At 49.9% G+C, this 14,448-nt stretch overlaps 5 protein-coding genes across 5 annotated transcripts; 1 reads left to right on the top strand and 4 right to left on the bottom strand.

Moving 5' to 3' along the window:
- Positions 1-18: 18 nt before the first annotated feature.
- N7525_009038 (uncharacterized protein) lies at positions 19-1,191 on the bottom strand (the record flags this gene model as incomplete). The annotated part of the gene is made up of 1 exon (XM_002563111.1): positions 19-1,191. The coding sequence occupies one exon, from the start codon at positions 1,189-1,191 to the stop codon at positions 19-21; it is 1,173 nt and encodes a 390-aa protein (XP_002563157.1).
- A 1,906-nt stretch (positions 1,192-3,097) lies between these two features.
- On the bottom strand, positions 3,098-7,623 carry pex6 (AAA family ATPase peroxin 6; the record flags this gene model as incomplete). The annotated part of the gene is made up of 3 exons (XM_002563113.1): positions 3,098-3,545; positions 3,624-7,365; positions 7,434-7,623. 3 exons carry the CDS (start codon positions 7,621-7,623, stop codon positions 3,098-3,100), a joined length of 4,380 nt encoding a protein of 1,459 aa, XP_002563159.1.
- A 566-nt stretch (positions 7,624-8,189) lies between these two features.
- Positions 8,190-8,804, bottom strand: N7525_009040 (glyoxalase family protein; the record flags this gene model as incomplete). The annotated part of the gene is made up of 2 exons (XM_002563114.1): positions 8,190-8,315; positions 8,367-8,804. The coding sequence occupies 2 exons, from the start codon at positions 8,802-8,804 to the stop codon at positions 8,190-8,192; spliced, it is 564 nt and encodes a 187-aa protein (XP_002563160.1).
- Positions 8,805-12,098: 3,294 nt separating this feature from the next.
- On the top strand, positions 12,099-13,041 carry N7525_009041 (SDR family NAD(P)-dependent oxidoreductase; the record flags this gene model as incomplete). The annotated part of the gene is made up of 2 exons (XM_002563116.1): positions 12,099-12,162; positions 12,218-13,041. 2 exons carry the CDS (start codon positions 12,099-12,101, stop codon positions 13,039-13,041), a joined length of 888 nt encoding a protein of 295 aa, XP_002563162.1.
- Positions 13,042-13,589: 548 nt separating this feature from the next.
- N7525_009042 (uncharacterized protein) lies at positions 13,590-14,383 on the bottom strand (the record flags this gene model as incomplete). Its single annotated transcript, XM_002563117.1, has 2 exons — positions 13,590-14,104; positions 14,164-14,383. The coding sequence occupies 2 exons, from the start codon at positions 14,381-14,383 to the stop codon at positions 13,590-13,592; spliced, it is 735 nt and encodes a 244-aa protein (XP_002563163.1).
- Between the last annotated feature and the right edge of the window lie 65 nt (positions 14,384-14,448).

Here is a 14,448-nt window from a genome sequence, read left to right on the forward strand (position 1 = left end):
CGATAGAGCCACTCAGGACTACAGTTTCTGACCCTCAAAATACAGCAAGATCCAACCCGCAATGCATTCGGTCCGAATATGCTCAATCAAATCCGCCTCGGTCCACACACGAAAGGCGCGACGGAAGATCTCAAACGAGCGTTCATACTTGTCGAGGGCGGGGTCAAGTCGCATCAGCCGCATATTGGCATCGGAGATTCGTTCACTCTTGTTGTATGCGAGCATGGCAGTGCACCCACGGCAGGAGTAATGTGTTTGGCGCGTATTGTCCCGGTTGACGACGGGGACCCGGCAGGAGACTTCGTGGTGATGAGCAGTTCGGTGGTAGTTTCCCAGCGACACGAGCAAACGCATTCGGACAGGGGTCGGCGAGTAGAGCTTAGCGGCGCGATAGATGTCGTGCTGGTTTACAACCTCGAATTCCTCGTCATCGGGGTTCGCGAACGTCTCGACGACAGCAAGTGGCGATCTGCCCTCCGAGGCACGCTTGATGCTCTCACGGTTGCCATGCTTCTCCAGGGCCTTGGTCAGCGCCAACCTGATAGGCACAACCCAGGCTCCAAGGTCCGTGTAGTCAAAGTCAATCTTGCACAGCTGTGGGAGAAACAAAGCTTGGGGGTCAATGAGATCGGATATGTCGAGACCAAAGATGATAGCTGCCAGTTCAACGGGGAGACACCAGTACGCGTGGTTGTCGTGCACGCATGGGTGGCAGATACGCTCCATGGTGGGGAGGTAGATCTGAACAGAGGATTCGCCGCAAACAACGCAGTTCTCACGGAGGATTGCCTCTTTGAGCTGGAGGATATTCCAGTACAAATGGATCTGGGTATGCTTGAGCATCTTCGCCATGCCGGGGGCCCACTGCCGCAGAAACGACATTGGGCTTCGCTGCACAAAGTGATTGGCGAGGCGATTGACGTGCGAGAACTTGTTAGCACTCATGATGTCCAATTTGTTGACAATCATGTCAACGACCTCGTTGGGAAGGCAACCCATAACCCCCAAGTCCTTCACTGGCTTTCCCTTGGGCTTTATAGCCACGGGGACGGGTCTGACTTCGATGTCAACGATGCCGGTATTCAGGGAACGCGGGTTATTTGCGAGAATTTCTAGCGTCTTAGAGGGCTCCCGGGTGTTGGCAAAAGCCTGTCCCCAGGATATATGCTCCGAGACAAGGTGGATACTCATTGTGGCTGGACAGTGCGCAATCACACGAATGACGAATGTGAATTTGAAAGTGTCAACCCGCTGTTTGTAGAAACGCGTTCAATGAATGAGAATACCCTATCAGTGTTTGGTCAGCGGATGAGACGGTAAACAATATGCATATCACCTCAGTAACACATACCTTCGTGTTGCGAAAGGATGGAAGATGGATGGAAAATGGATGGAAGGTGGATGCAAAGCGATTGAGAAGGGCAGAAGATGTGAAAAGAAACGGAAAGAATGATAAGGAGCGACAATCGTCGAGGAAACGTAGTGGAAAAGTGCGACTGCGACATAGAGCAAACGTTTGGCATGTGCCCTTATGACATGCTATGTTAGTTACGCGCGACGCTATCGATTAGATCATCGTAGATAGCAAACTGGAGGTTGTTCAATAAGGTTACGCCTTTCATATACGCTATCAATATACGAATAGAGTATATCTAGACTGCTTGAATGAGTGTGGACCAACATAGGCTTATAGAATGCTGCAACTTGATCCGCAGTCACAGACAAAGAGGATAGGAGGGCTTTAAGTAAGATCATCTATACAATCTTGCTATTGCGCCGCTTTATAAATAGGTATAGACAATCTAGAATGATAAGGACCGCGAATCAGTCTGAGGAAACGTAGTTGAAAAGCGCGACTGCAGCCTAGCGTAGAGGTAGTAACTATATCCTTATGACATGCTATATTAGTTACGCGCGACGCCGTCGATTAGCTCCTTGTGGGCGGGGACCTGGAGGTCATTCTCCACTATTGCGCCTTTCATACGCGCTATCACTACGCGAATTGAGCATATCTGGAGTGCTTGAATGGCTGTGGGCTAACACGGGCTCATAGAATACTGCCACTTGATCTGGAGTCACAGACGAAGAGGACAGGAAGGTTATAAGATACGTTTGTCTCATTTCCATTGTGCCGCTCTACGGATAAGATTAGACAGTCTAGTTCCTTGCGTTTCCTGAAGCAGTTGTTGCTAGGAATGCTGAAGATTGCCTTAAGTCTGCTATACTGCGAGAGACGGGGTGTATTTGTCTCGCTGAAGGTGAGTACACTGGGGAGATGGGCGCAAAAGTAAATCAACTGTTCCTGTTGAAGAATCATTTACAACCTGCCAGAGCGCCAGAAAGAGCCGAAACGGAAAGCTCTTTTCGAAAGAAATATCCTGAGTATGTATGTACTGCATAGTTCCAAGGAAGCTAATCTTGGCTGTAGTGAATGCAGTAATAACGGTTCAAACTGTCCCAAAATGTGCCAATTTTCGAATATCATTGTAGTCCAGGATGTGTGGAGTTCGAAGTTCAACCTGCGAAGACTGTCAAGGGGCAGTATGGTGTTGAGAGGTAGTGGAGTCTTGAAGAAGCGATTGGGGTGATAGGACGAGATAGTACGGTGGACGGGACACGGCGTCAAAAGGACAAGGCAAGGCCGAAGGCAATGGATGGTCCATCGCCTTCGGTCACCCGCTATGAACGAGCATTTTGGAATAGGCGATTGAAATCTTGAAGAAAGGACAGGAGATTGAGAAGAAGGCCGATGTTGAGACAATATCACGGAGAAAATTTACGGTGGAAGAAAGAGGAAGGACACTCGAAAATCTCTATCGCAATGGAGATTTCTTACTACGGAAAAGCGCGACAGGCACGCTTCCGACGCAACAGCAAGCGACTTCAAGTTGTTGAGAGTTCGTTTAGTCCGCCATCGCAGCGTAGATACACGTACACTCATGGTGATACAAGGCCACGGAAGTAATAACAGCAGCAAAGGGAATCAGAAATGCACAAACAAACAAGAGGTATATAAACCAGCAAAGTAGATACAAAAGCCTGGTTGGCCCGGTGAATAGTATCGGCACGTTAAAATATACGGACAGTGCCATACGTTCTATTCAACCTCCTCCATTGGGTTTCTCAAGTGATCAGTCCGGACAACGTAATCATCCTCATCTTCATCCTCTTTAGAATTGGCATCTGCCATATCCTCATCATCACCATCAACAGATCCATCAGATTCCGCACCGGTGCGGGACTTGCCCTTCTTGCTGACGCTCTTTCCTTTGCCTTTGCTGCTGGTTGTTGACTGGCCGCTGGTGCTGCGGACAGGGTTTCCTGGCCATCTGTTCAGTCCCTTGATACGGCCGTGAATACCCCCGGGCGTGAGGCTGTCGCCATTGATGGTAGGTGCCTCTTCTGGTATGGCCGAGCCGCCCAGGCTGAATGCCTCCATTGCCTCGGCGATTGTCTGTGGCGCGGCTGCGGCGGGGTCTTGCTTTGACTTGTCTACTGCTTCGAATGTTTGACGGATGCGCTCGAAGTGCTCGAGTTCTTTGGCGCTGCGAGGGGTTAGTACCATGGTATGTCACTGGAACTCAGATGGTAGAATGGAACGGGTGAGTGGAAACGAAACATACCTAACACTTGGCACAAGCTCTCCTTGGGCAGACAGGAAATCCTCCTCGGTTACCATCACATTCACATCCTCCTTCGTGGCAAGGTGATCAAAGAACCAGGCAGTGCTGACGGGACCATTTGGCAGAGCGTTGATCTTCTCGTCGACCGCAGTGGCCTTTCGAGTGATAGCTTTTAGCATGGCATCAGAGCAGAGCGCATACAAATCAGCACCAGTGTAAGTCAAAGGAAGCTGTTCCGCAACGCGGTCAAGCGAGACATCGGGGTGGAGAGCAAACTTCCGCGTCAGAGCCTCAAGGATAGTCGCCTGCTTCCTATGTGTATCTGACACGCCCAGGTAGAGCATCTTGTCGAAGCGACCAGGACGGAGAAGAGCCGTGTCAAGCAGATCGGGACGGTTAGTCGCACCAATGACGAAAACTCCGCCGCTATTCTCCTCGCCGCCGTTCATTCCATCCAGCTCGGCGAGCAGCTGACTGACGATACGGTCCATAACACCACCACTGTCTCCCTGGTTACCACGCTTGGGCGCAACAGAGTCCAGCTCATCGAAGAAGACAACGCAGGGGCGAGCATCCCGAGCGCGTTGGAATACCCGGCGCACGTTTGCCTCGGATTCACCAATATACATGTTAAGCAGTTCGGGTCCCTTGACGGAGAAGAAGTTGAGCGAGAACTCGGTGGCAATGGCCTTGGCAAGCAGGGTCTTGCCCGTGCCGGGTGGGCCATAGAACAAGATACCGCTCCGCTTCTTCATGCCCTTGGCGAAGAGCTCGGGCCTTTCGAGCGGCAGCTGAATGGTCTCGACCAAGGCATCCTTAACATTTGTTAATCCACCAACATCGTCCCAGCCAACGTTGGGAATCTTAGGTGCACCGATCGAATCAGCGAAGTTCTTGCGCGCAGCTTCGACAGCAGCGTCAAAGTCTGCCTTGGTGACGCCGCGTGCACCGTCGCCTCCTGCCAGCAGGACGTCTCTCACAAAGACCTCCGAGCCGGAAATCTTCTTGCTAGCCTCGGCCAGACTTTCGAGACGAGCTGTTCTCGCTCCGGCAGCTCGTTCCACGACGTCAACCAGATCTCCAGCAACAAGAGCTGCGGTCTTCAGAGCAATGCTGCCAAGGTCCACGTCCGCGGACAGTCTGATGCCGCGCTCGGTGACAGCATTTTGCAGAATGCCTTCACGCTCTTTCTCCTCCGGGGCACCCATCTCGAACTCATGGGTAATCAGGCTGCGGATACCTTCAGGAATAGTTTCAACATCAGTGGTGGTAGCAATGACAACTCTGGCATCGTTCAAGATATCGCTCATTGCTGTGACAATGCGATCAGCGGTTAGAACCTCGATATGTCTGATCAGCAGTGCGGTGCAGTTTGCTCCGCAGTGGAAGGCCCGTTCTGCTCGGGCTTTGAGATAGGCCTCGGTCTTGACATCGCCACCATTCGCGCCGCCTTCTGTCAAGATATCGTACGCATCGATAGGGAATGTGTGGATACCGATATCCGAGCACGCTCGAGTCGCGACGGTTGCCTTGCCGATATGTCTTTGCTGCGATCTGAGGAGAATGAAGACGGGCTTCATTCCTAGTTGAATAGCCCGCGGGCTTGTGGCAGCAGACATCAGATCACGGATCCGCTGCTGCAATGGAGGGATAACGGACTGAGGTGGATCGGCAACAATTCCATGAGGTGTTGGAGCATCATGGACGGTCTTTGGGATCGTCTTGACGCCCAGCCAATACTCCCACCCGTTGCCCAACACGCCAGGGACCCGGCTCACGTCGCTTCCAGCCTGTACCATGCGCGTAGTCGCCGGGTCAAGCACAGCGACTCCACCCCACTGATCTTCGCCTGTCTCCTCCAGCTCCTCTACTGTAGTCGGGGCTACCTGCCCGACACGGAACCAAGCGACGCCGATTTTGCGGGTTCCGGCATTAGTGGCATTGGCACCTTGACCCAGCCGGATAGTAATATCTTCCTCCTGACTGGCACTGTCACCGCTACCGGTACCAGAGAACACCGCCCTGCCCAATCCCTCGTCCACACTAATTCCAACCAAATCACCACTTTTAAGGATACGCCGGCGTGACTCAAAGTACTGCTTCAATCCTGCAAATAGCGCTGGTTGAAGAACCCGATCCATTGAGAGGGGAGTGGAAACCTTGAGCAACGTAACCTCTTTCGCCAAAGGCGGGTTTTTAGCAGCAGTGTTCTTCATGTGTTGCAAAATCCCAGGTTTGGAGGATCCATTAGGGGTAGCGAAGGTCATAGGAGAGATACGCAGGTACTTGGGATTTTCAATGTTACCAAGAAGCAACGGGGGAACGAAAACCGAAGGCGTCAAGCGGGTGGGTGGACGTTGCGAAATACTGGGCCGGCGTTCACCTGAGTGGTTAATGGCATACCGGGGTTTGGAGGACGGAAGACCCGAAAGACCAAAAATCTTAACTGGGCGCCAATCGCCCGAGTCTTCAGGAGAGTCGTTAAAGCTTCCAAATTTGAGAGACGCGAACATATTCAGCTGGGGCTCCTCGGCAGCTTCAATTCTAACCCAATCGCCGGAGAAGCATCCAATCTTGGCGAGGGTGCTGATATCTACAAAGACAAAGGAGTCGACGTCTTCATCGTCACGAGGCCGGGGGTGCAGGACTTCATTTGGGACTTGCTGCAGGAGACCTTCCACCTTAAAGGTCTTCCCTCCGCCCCGGCCAGGGCGCATGGTGGCCGATGTGAAATTCGATGCGACAGAACCCGGAGTATGAATTCCGTCAGATCGTCGACCGCCGGCTCTAGGAGTCGCCGAAGTCAAGGAAGACATTACCCCCGATGGTGGTTGTGGCAGTTCAGGCGCACTAAGAGAAATCATGTCTTCCAAGGAATCATCTGAGGAGTCACTCATGGATCCTGCTGAGCCCTCTGTTTCTGACTCCTCGGCAGCTGATGTTACCTCCATTTCTGTCCCACTTTCGCCGGGTTTATCCTCAGCTGCAGAATAGAATTGTTCGTTCGAAGTATCGTCGGCTTCGTCTTCGGCCACTTGCTTCAGAAGCGCAGACCTCGAAGGCATAGTTTGTTGAGCACGAATTCCTTGAGGCCGGGCCTGGACAAGCACGATCTTTGTCGTCGACATCAGTAAGCCTTGCGAAACGGGCTCGCAGAATGAGATCCGCGCAGGGGGTGGAGGCGCATAAGTTATGGGATGAGAAGGGAGTGGAAGGGGCAGCACGTCTCCAGTATGAACAATACGCTGAGCTCCCAATGCTTCGCGAACTGCTGCAGTGAGACGTTGTTCAGCATCGGCTGCAGCCCTTTTCGAGTACTTCTTGGCTTCTACCGACTTCCCGGTCTTCCCCCAGAGTCCATTCGGCCCCTGCGCATTCGTGAATCCACCACCAAATTTGGTCTGAACATCATCATGATTGCGAAGGAGATGTCGCTCAACGGTCACAAAGATTGTATCAAGGTGAATCGGGGCAACGTCCAAGATCCGAATCTCTACAGAACGGTGTGCCTGTAGGGAGTTGCGCGACGAGTCGACTTTCCCCAAGGCCTGGAGGAAAGGCTGGAGTGAGTCTGCTGATTCGGGAAACAGCACTGTCGAGTGTGACATTGCAACTGGCGATCTCTCTGTGGGCTGAATGCGCACTGGGAGTATCGTCCAGGCCTGATCTTCCACAGAGGTATAAGTCGGCGTATGTGGGGCGATTGCAACATAGAGCACTCCGTCGTCGGACGTCGTAACATCTGATCAGAACGAAGACGAGTAAGTTGATATTCTTATTAGGGCCACTCAAGGAGGCTTCGCAACTCACCTTGGAGAGCCTGCTGCTGGAAGAGGTCATTCGCTAGATCCTCGGATAATATGCCGACCTTCCCGCGTAGCTGGGGATCCAGTGCCAAACGTGCTGCGATGGGTGTCTTATTGTTCAATCGCCGCTTTCCGGCTCTTCTTCTCCGTTGTCGAGGCTGCTGGGAGCTCTGCCCATACTGTTCGAAGTCCATGGGGTGCAGTGTCTTGTCCGGTTGCCGTCGGCAAACGAAGCGAGGGAGGTAGGAGAAGATGTGAACGAAAAGCAATCACCAAATCATTTAACAAGCGCCTCTGAGAAGATGTCCTACAGAATCTCCAGATTTAGCGAACTACTGGGGGAAGACTGAGGTTCGGACCCAGAATCCGGGGAAATCAACACGCGGGCATCTCGGCACCGCCCGCCATTCTGCCATATCCCGAAGCCGAGGTCCAATCGGGGAAGTATGGCTTTCCGTTTTAGTGCTGAGACATTGCCGCTTTTGGCTCCAATCTTGGCCTAAGCGCCCTACCCTCACTACGTATTATATAGGCACTCTGATAAGGGTCTACCGAGGTATGTAGGTATCATGAGACTATAAAATTGGCTACCTAGGTATGCTATGACGCTTATCTGATCACAGGCTTGTACATGTAACCAACTATCATTTCACAACGTGAAAAAAATACATATTAGGCATATATCGCATCTCAAGAGTGCGACTTTTTCGTGTTATTTCATCGAAGCTGGGAGGTCAAGTGCGAAGCTCGACTTCTCTGATCACTGGGCGAGCTGCTTGTGGGCAAGGCTGGCCCGATGAACGAGGTCGTCCATTCCTGGTGGAGGATCAACCGGCGGTCGGGCTGAGACTTTCCGGTATCTGACAGGCCCATCCAAGGGCGGAACCTTCCCTCTTGTTAGGTTTTATCCAAGAGACAGATATAGGGGAATGCTTACATTTTTGCCGTCCATTTCAGCGTATACTTGATCAGCTACGGTCTTGATATACCGCAACTTCTTTAATAAATGGGACTTTTGCGGCGAAACTCCAAGTAAAGGGAGGCGGTATTTCGCGCGTATTTTCCTCCAGCTGTACCATTTGACCGACGAAGATGACATGGTATAGTTGTTGTCTGCAAGCCAGCATATCAACTCCATATGCGCGTAGGCTAGAAGCAAGCCACGGTTGGCACATTGAGGGGTGTCTTCCCTCGAAGCATTAATGAGTCGGCCATCGGACGCAGCGCGGTCAGCGTAATCGCAAAGATATTTCCGGAAGCTCCTCCTATCGAGTCTGTTGGCTCCCAGGTTGATGGCGATCGTATTGACGGTGGCCCCTATACTATCTAGTATTTCAAGCGCGGTGGAAATTTCTTGAGGAATGGCGAGTGTCATGTTCAAGGGTATTGGAAAGATATTCTCAGATTTAGGTGCAATACCATCTTTTTACCAGCAATTTGAGACAAGATTCAGCACCTAAATCATTATTACCTAGCGGCGAATTATGAAACCGAAATCCTGTTCTTCTTGATCCTTATGGGCAAGAACCTGGGCTTGGCAGCCTCAACAGGAGTCACACGATACAATTGACGTTGGAAACGCTGCCAAGTTATTGGACAACGCTTTATTATGACGCATCGAGATCCTTATTATATCTTGCTTTCAACAAATGATAATTACTTCTTTTCCGCCCTCTTCTGTGTCATGCCTAGACCTAATCCGCGTATGATGCCATAGTTGCGTAGCAAAAGATCCGTGAATAGAACCTCCCTTTCATAGACAGGTAAAAGACGTATAATAATTTATGATCCCTACTATAACGCCTAAGATCTTATACATTCTATTTCCGCTTTTCGCCTATGTCCATGATAAGTGGACGCAAGTAATAAAGCTTGGTCGCAAGGCGATCTATGGAGATGGCGCCCAATAGACAGGTATTGGCTGAAGGCCCTGATGCGAGGGGTTGGGTTCAACGTTGTTTAGAAAACCAACAAGATCTGTCTTTACGAATCGGACGATTAGATAGTCTGGACAATTTTTTGAAAGGGTCTGCTCAACCGTTAGAGATATTGTAATACGGATCAATATAGCGCAGGATTGTTGGGTCGTGAGCAGCCTCTTCCAGCTTAACCGCAATTATAGCATACGAGAAGAACAGCCATTGGGATTAGGCTCTTTCCCCTGTGAACATTCAGCAATCCTAAAATATACAGCGCAGCCAAGCTTCATAACAGCCGTGAACTACTAAATATACTATCAAGGCCGTCCATATACTAACTTGTTCCATCCTCCTGAGTTTGCAAGGTGAAGTTGCGGAGCCCACATGCCTATTTAACCAAGATAAACCTCTTGATGGTATCTTCTGTCATTGTGAGAGCGTCTATTCCTCTATGATATATATTTTTATCACCACCCTATATCTGTATTGTACTAGTGGATCAAGAATCTGTGTATGATTGGTGGATCATGGGATCTGAGCAAGGATCAAGGATCTGAGCAAGTATTTTTGTATGATCAAGATATACTTGGATACTCTTAAGTCCTGGGCCTTGATTCTCACTTGACCAACTCCGATAAAATCAGTGGGGGTTGTTCGACCAAGAACCTGGATCGTGACGTCGATGCTTCTTTGTATAATGCGCGCGACAACCTGCCAAGTTCCTACATATGCTGTTGTCGTGTTTGTGAGATGACGACATACGTACTTTCAACAAAGGGAAAAGGCTTGCTATATATAACATCGTTCATATATGGCACTTCAATGCAGCTACCAACCAATATCATTTAGATAACCATTGCACGTCTTGCGTCTTATCCCGGTCCCCTCCAAGTGTGGCTACGCGATTAAAACACAATGACTTTCATCCAAGGAACAACCAAACTTCTGCGCCTTGGGGTCTTTCGGCAGCCGACTATTCTACCGACTACGCAGATGGGAAGACGGCTAGCTACCGACGCTGGTATCAAACAAACGTTGCCGAAGGAACCACTTCAACAGACGGATCAACGATTTCAGTCATTTCAACTTCGTGGGAAAGTTTTTGCGGTGACTGGTGGAGGGCGTGGGCTAGGCCTAACAATGGCGGAAGCATTAGTGGAAGCAGGGGGAGAAGGTATGTTATATCCTAGTGTATAAGCTCTTGATCTATTGACTAACCACGAGTCAACGGTGGATATAGTGCATTGTCTAGATCGACTACCTGAGCCCCACGAAGAGTTCTATACTGCACAAACACGGGCCAATCCCCACTATGGGGGCTCTTTACATTATCACCCGTTAGATGTTCGCGACAGAGACAGCACGAACCAGATAATGTCTGCGATCGCCGATGGCAAGAACCGGCTGGATGGTTTAGTGGCGGCGGCTGGGGTAAACCACGTAGAGAGTGCGATTAATCACTCCGCTGCCGATATTGAACGGATAATCAGTATCAATTATACTGGTGCTTTCACATCTGCAACTGCTGCAGCAACACAAATGCTGAACAAGCAATGTCAAGGATCAATATTACTGGTTTCCAGTATGAGTGGGATGATTGCAAACAAAGGAATGAAATCGTCTATCTATAACTCATCCAAAGCCGCTGTGATCCAACTGGCTAGAAGCTTTGCCATGGAATGGAGCAACATCGATAGGGAAGGCAGAGGGGGAATACGAGTGAACTGCCTTTGTCCCGGACACATAGTCACGCCTATGGCCAAGATGGTCATGGATAAGACGCCGGGGACAAAGGAGATATGGGAATCTGAGAATATGTTGGGACGGTTGGCGCGGCCAGAAGAATTCCGTGGTATTGCCTTGTTGCTCATGAGTAATGCGGGCAGTTTCATGACTGGGAGTACAATAGTAGCCGATGGAGGGCATACGGCATGGTGAAGGCTTCAGTATACGGAAGGTCTTAAACCTTGTTGTTCATTGCAATTGATACTAGTATACGTGGTACTCCTGAACAGTCAGTTTGGCCAACTGCGTATGTACTGTATATATTAGCTCGCTTCTACTTGTATAGATTTCATTAGCTTTCTCTCTATTTCTCGTTATCCTATTCCTCGCCTATACTATTTTTATCTCGATCACTAAAATAGGCACAAGTCTTAATACTTTGCTTCTTGGGTCTCCACAAAAATTAGTAGCTTATTTACTAGCCGTGATTCTTCCGACAATTCATTTACCCGGACCCGTCGCTGAGTTGAAACCTTGAATTATGAGCTCAAGCTTCAGTTGGAAGCGCCTCGGCCATTACGATATCATTTAGGCTCCAACTAGAACTTCCCTGGGGTGGACAACGTGAAAGCCTGTTTATCGCATCATTATGACTTAAGTTACAAAGTGACCACCTGAAATCATAACTCAGTTTAACCAAGCTTCATTCCATTAAGCCGCAATCAGGCCTTACACACCAAAAATGACGTAACTTAAGCAAACTTGATTGAAGAGCAAGAATTGCAATGGACTCTACCCCAGCACGCATATAAGAGCACATATCTGACGCAGGAGACGTGGTATTGTGACACGCCACCATCTGATCCCTTGTTTGTCGGGTTTCACTTGTTTGCTAGCTAGTATATTACCTAGCCTCTTACAGAAAGAGAATTGATTCTTCTTCTCTCTCTTCCTCCTTGCTGCCAGATCAAGTATCCATCCGTCGACGAATCTATCTACAGAACTTTCGAATACGTATCAGGAATATGTCTGCTCAAGAAAGCAACCAGAGCTTCAAGCTCGAAAACCTTTTCAACCTGAAGGACAGAGGTGAGTTACCAATATCGTCGAGTGGCTTTCTGAGCGTTGCTAACCCAGCGCGTAGTCGCTCTTGTCACAGGAGGAGGATCGGGCATCGGTTTGATGGCCACTCAAGCGCTCGCCGTCAACGGTGCTAAAGTCTACATCACTGGTCGCACAAAGGAGAAACTGGACCGTGTCGCAGAGTTATACTCCAAGGACATTCCAGGCCAGATTATCCCGATCTCTGCGGACGTCACCTCAAAGCAGTCCATTCAGAAGTTAGTCGACGAGATTTCCGCCAAGGAGTCGAAACTGCATATTTTGATCAACAATGCCGGCATTAGCTCTCCAACGCAGAACACAGATCCAGCGGACCCGAAAAAATTGCAGGAAGAGCTGTTCAACAACCAGAGCACAGCCCAGGAGTGGGAAGAATGCATGAGGACAAACGTGACGCAGCTTTTCTTCACGACCACTGCTTTCCTGCCCTTGCTGAATAAGGGAACAGAGGACGAGCACGCCTGGTCTAGTACGGTCGTCAACATCTCGTCGATTTCCGGCCTTGTCAAATCTGCCCAGCATCACTTTGCCTACAACGCTAGTAAGGCGGCTGCTGTTCATCTCACAAAAATGTTGGCCCATGAGATTACTTCCTCGCAACTCAAAATTCGTGTCAACAATATCGCACCGGGGGTCTTCCCGTCCGAAATGACGGCTGAGGGCAGTGACGAGAAGCAAAAGAGCACGCTCCCCAAAGAGAAGTTCGAGGGCAAAGTCCCCGCTGGACGCCCAGGGAAGGACGAGGACATGGGAAGTGCCGTGTTGTTTACTGTCTCCAACCAATACCTCAATGGACAAACCATTGTTGTGGACGGTGGATACTTGCTGACCGCGGGCACACTCTAAGTCACTAGCGTCGGAACAATCATTCCATGTACACAGATCAGGTCATACTGGCATATCTACATAGGCACCGCCCGAAGTTCTTTTTTCCTTCTTTTTCTTTTTGGCGTTAACTGATTGGTAAATTCATTTGCCCGATAGTTTAAGAATTTGCTATTCCTAAAGGTATGATGTAGTGACATTGCAGACACGTAAAGGGTATGGCAGGCAATATGTCAATAACGTTAAAAGTACGGTTTAGAGTGACCGACGAAGATTTGGCTGTAGCTGTATTCGGGAGGAGACTTCAAAAGGAGATATTGAAGACATACTACAAATGAAAAGAAAACTTGACCAAAGAGTTCGATTTGAGGGCACGGCCGTTACGATAAAATCGAACGACAGATCCCAGCGAAATATCGAAAGAGCCCACAATTCCACGAAAATTGACTGGACTTGCTCATTGAGAAATAATCCACAACCGCTCAACTCCACCTCGCTAAGTTGAATACAGGCCCGATAATTCGAAAGCGCAACCATCTATCAACCAGGGCGTTTCGCGTGCTTAGAACTCACTCCCATTGCTTCATCAAAGTGTTTGCTTCAATCTCCTGGTCGAAGTTGACAAGATGAGTCGAGTGGCACCAGGGCTTGATAGCCTCCTCTTTGCGGATGACGCCAGCAAAGAATTGGCACCACTTAAGGCGCGGGTAGGCCTCGTTGATCTTTGTCCGGGTGGTCTCGTGAATCAATTCACCGAAACTCTTGACATGCGGATGGAAGCCTGTATTGTCGTACGTCGTGGCCAGCTGGATGAGCTGACCGAAATACGTGATTGTACCGTCCACGCCCATATCCTCGTGTCGGATAATTGCCTCTGCAGCGGCCTCGGCCTGGTCCGCGGTAGCACCGTAGCCCTTTAAGATATCGATGGCCTTAATACCCCCGTAGATGTCAAAGGACATCCGGGTTGCCGTTTGGTTCTCCTCAGCGGTGCCGAGGTCGTGGAGGAGGCACGTCAAAGCCCAAGTCACCGGGTTCAGTCTGGCAAATTTCTCAGGAAACTGCTGCATAGAAATAGCCATCCCTATAAGTTGGTTAAGATTGATTTGCCAAGGATTAAAGAGACATATTCTACACGCGTACCATAGAAGTACACCCTCATCGAATGATTCAAAGTCTCGGGGTGCAAAGTCTTCTTTGCGTACTCCAGAGTCTTTGCCACTGAAGGTTCCTCGAATGGGAATTTGATCTCATTGAGGGACAAAGGTCCTGGGCGGTGGATGAAAGGTTTGTCGCCAAAGATAGTGCCTGCGTTAGCAGGCATGCTGGTCCAGCCATTGGCTTCAACCTCGTTTTGGCACATAGTGTATGGGGGAGCTTGGAAGAATGAAGAGGATTTGGCCGGAGAGGCTATGTGCTCAGACTCGG

Source organism: Penicillium rubens, assembly GCF_028828025.1.
Source record: "Penicillium rubens strain IBT 27055 chromosome Unknown utg000003l_segment0_segment0, whole genome shotgun sequence".
Taxonomy (NCBI): Eukaryota; Fungi; Ascomycota; class Eurotiomycetes; order Eurotiales; family Aspergillaceae; genus Penicillium; species Penicillium rubens.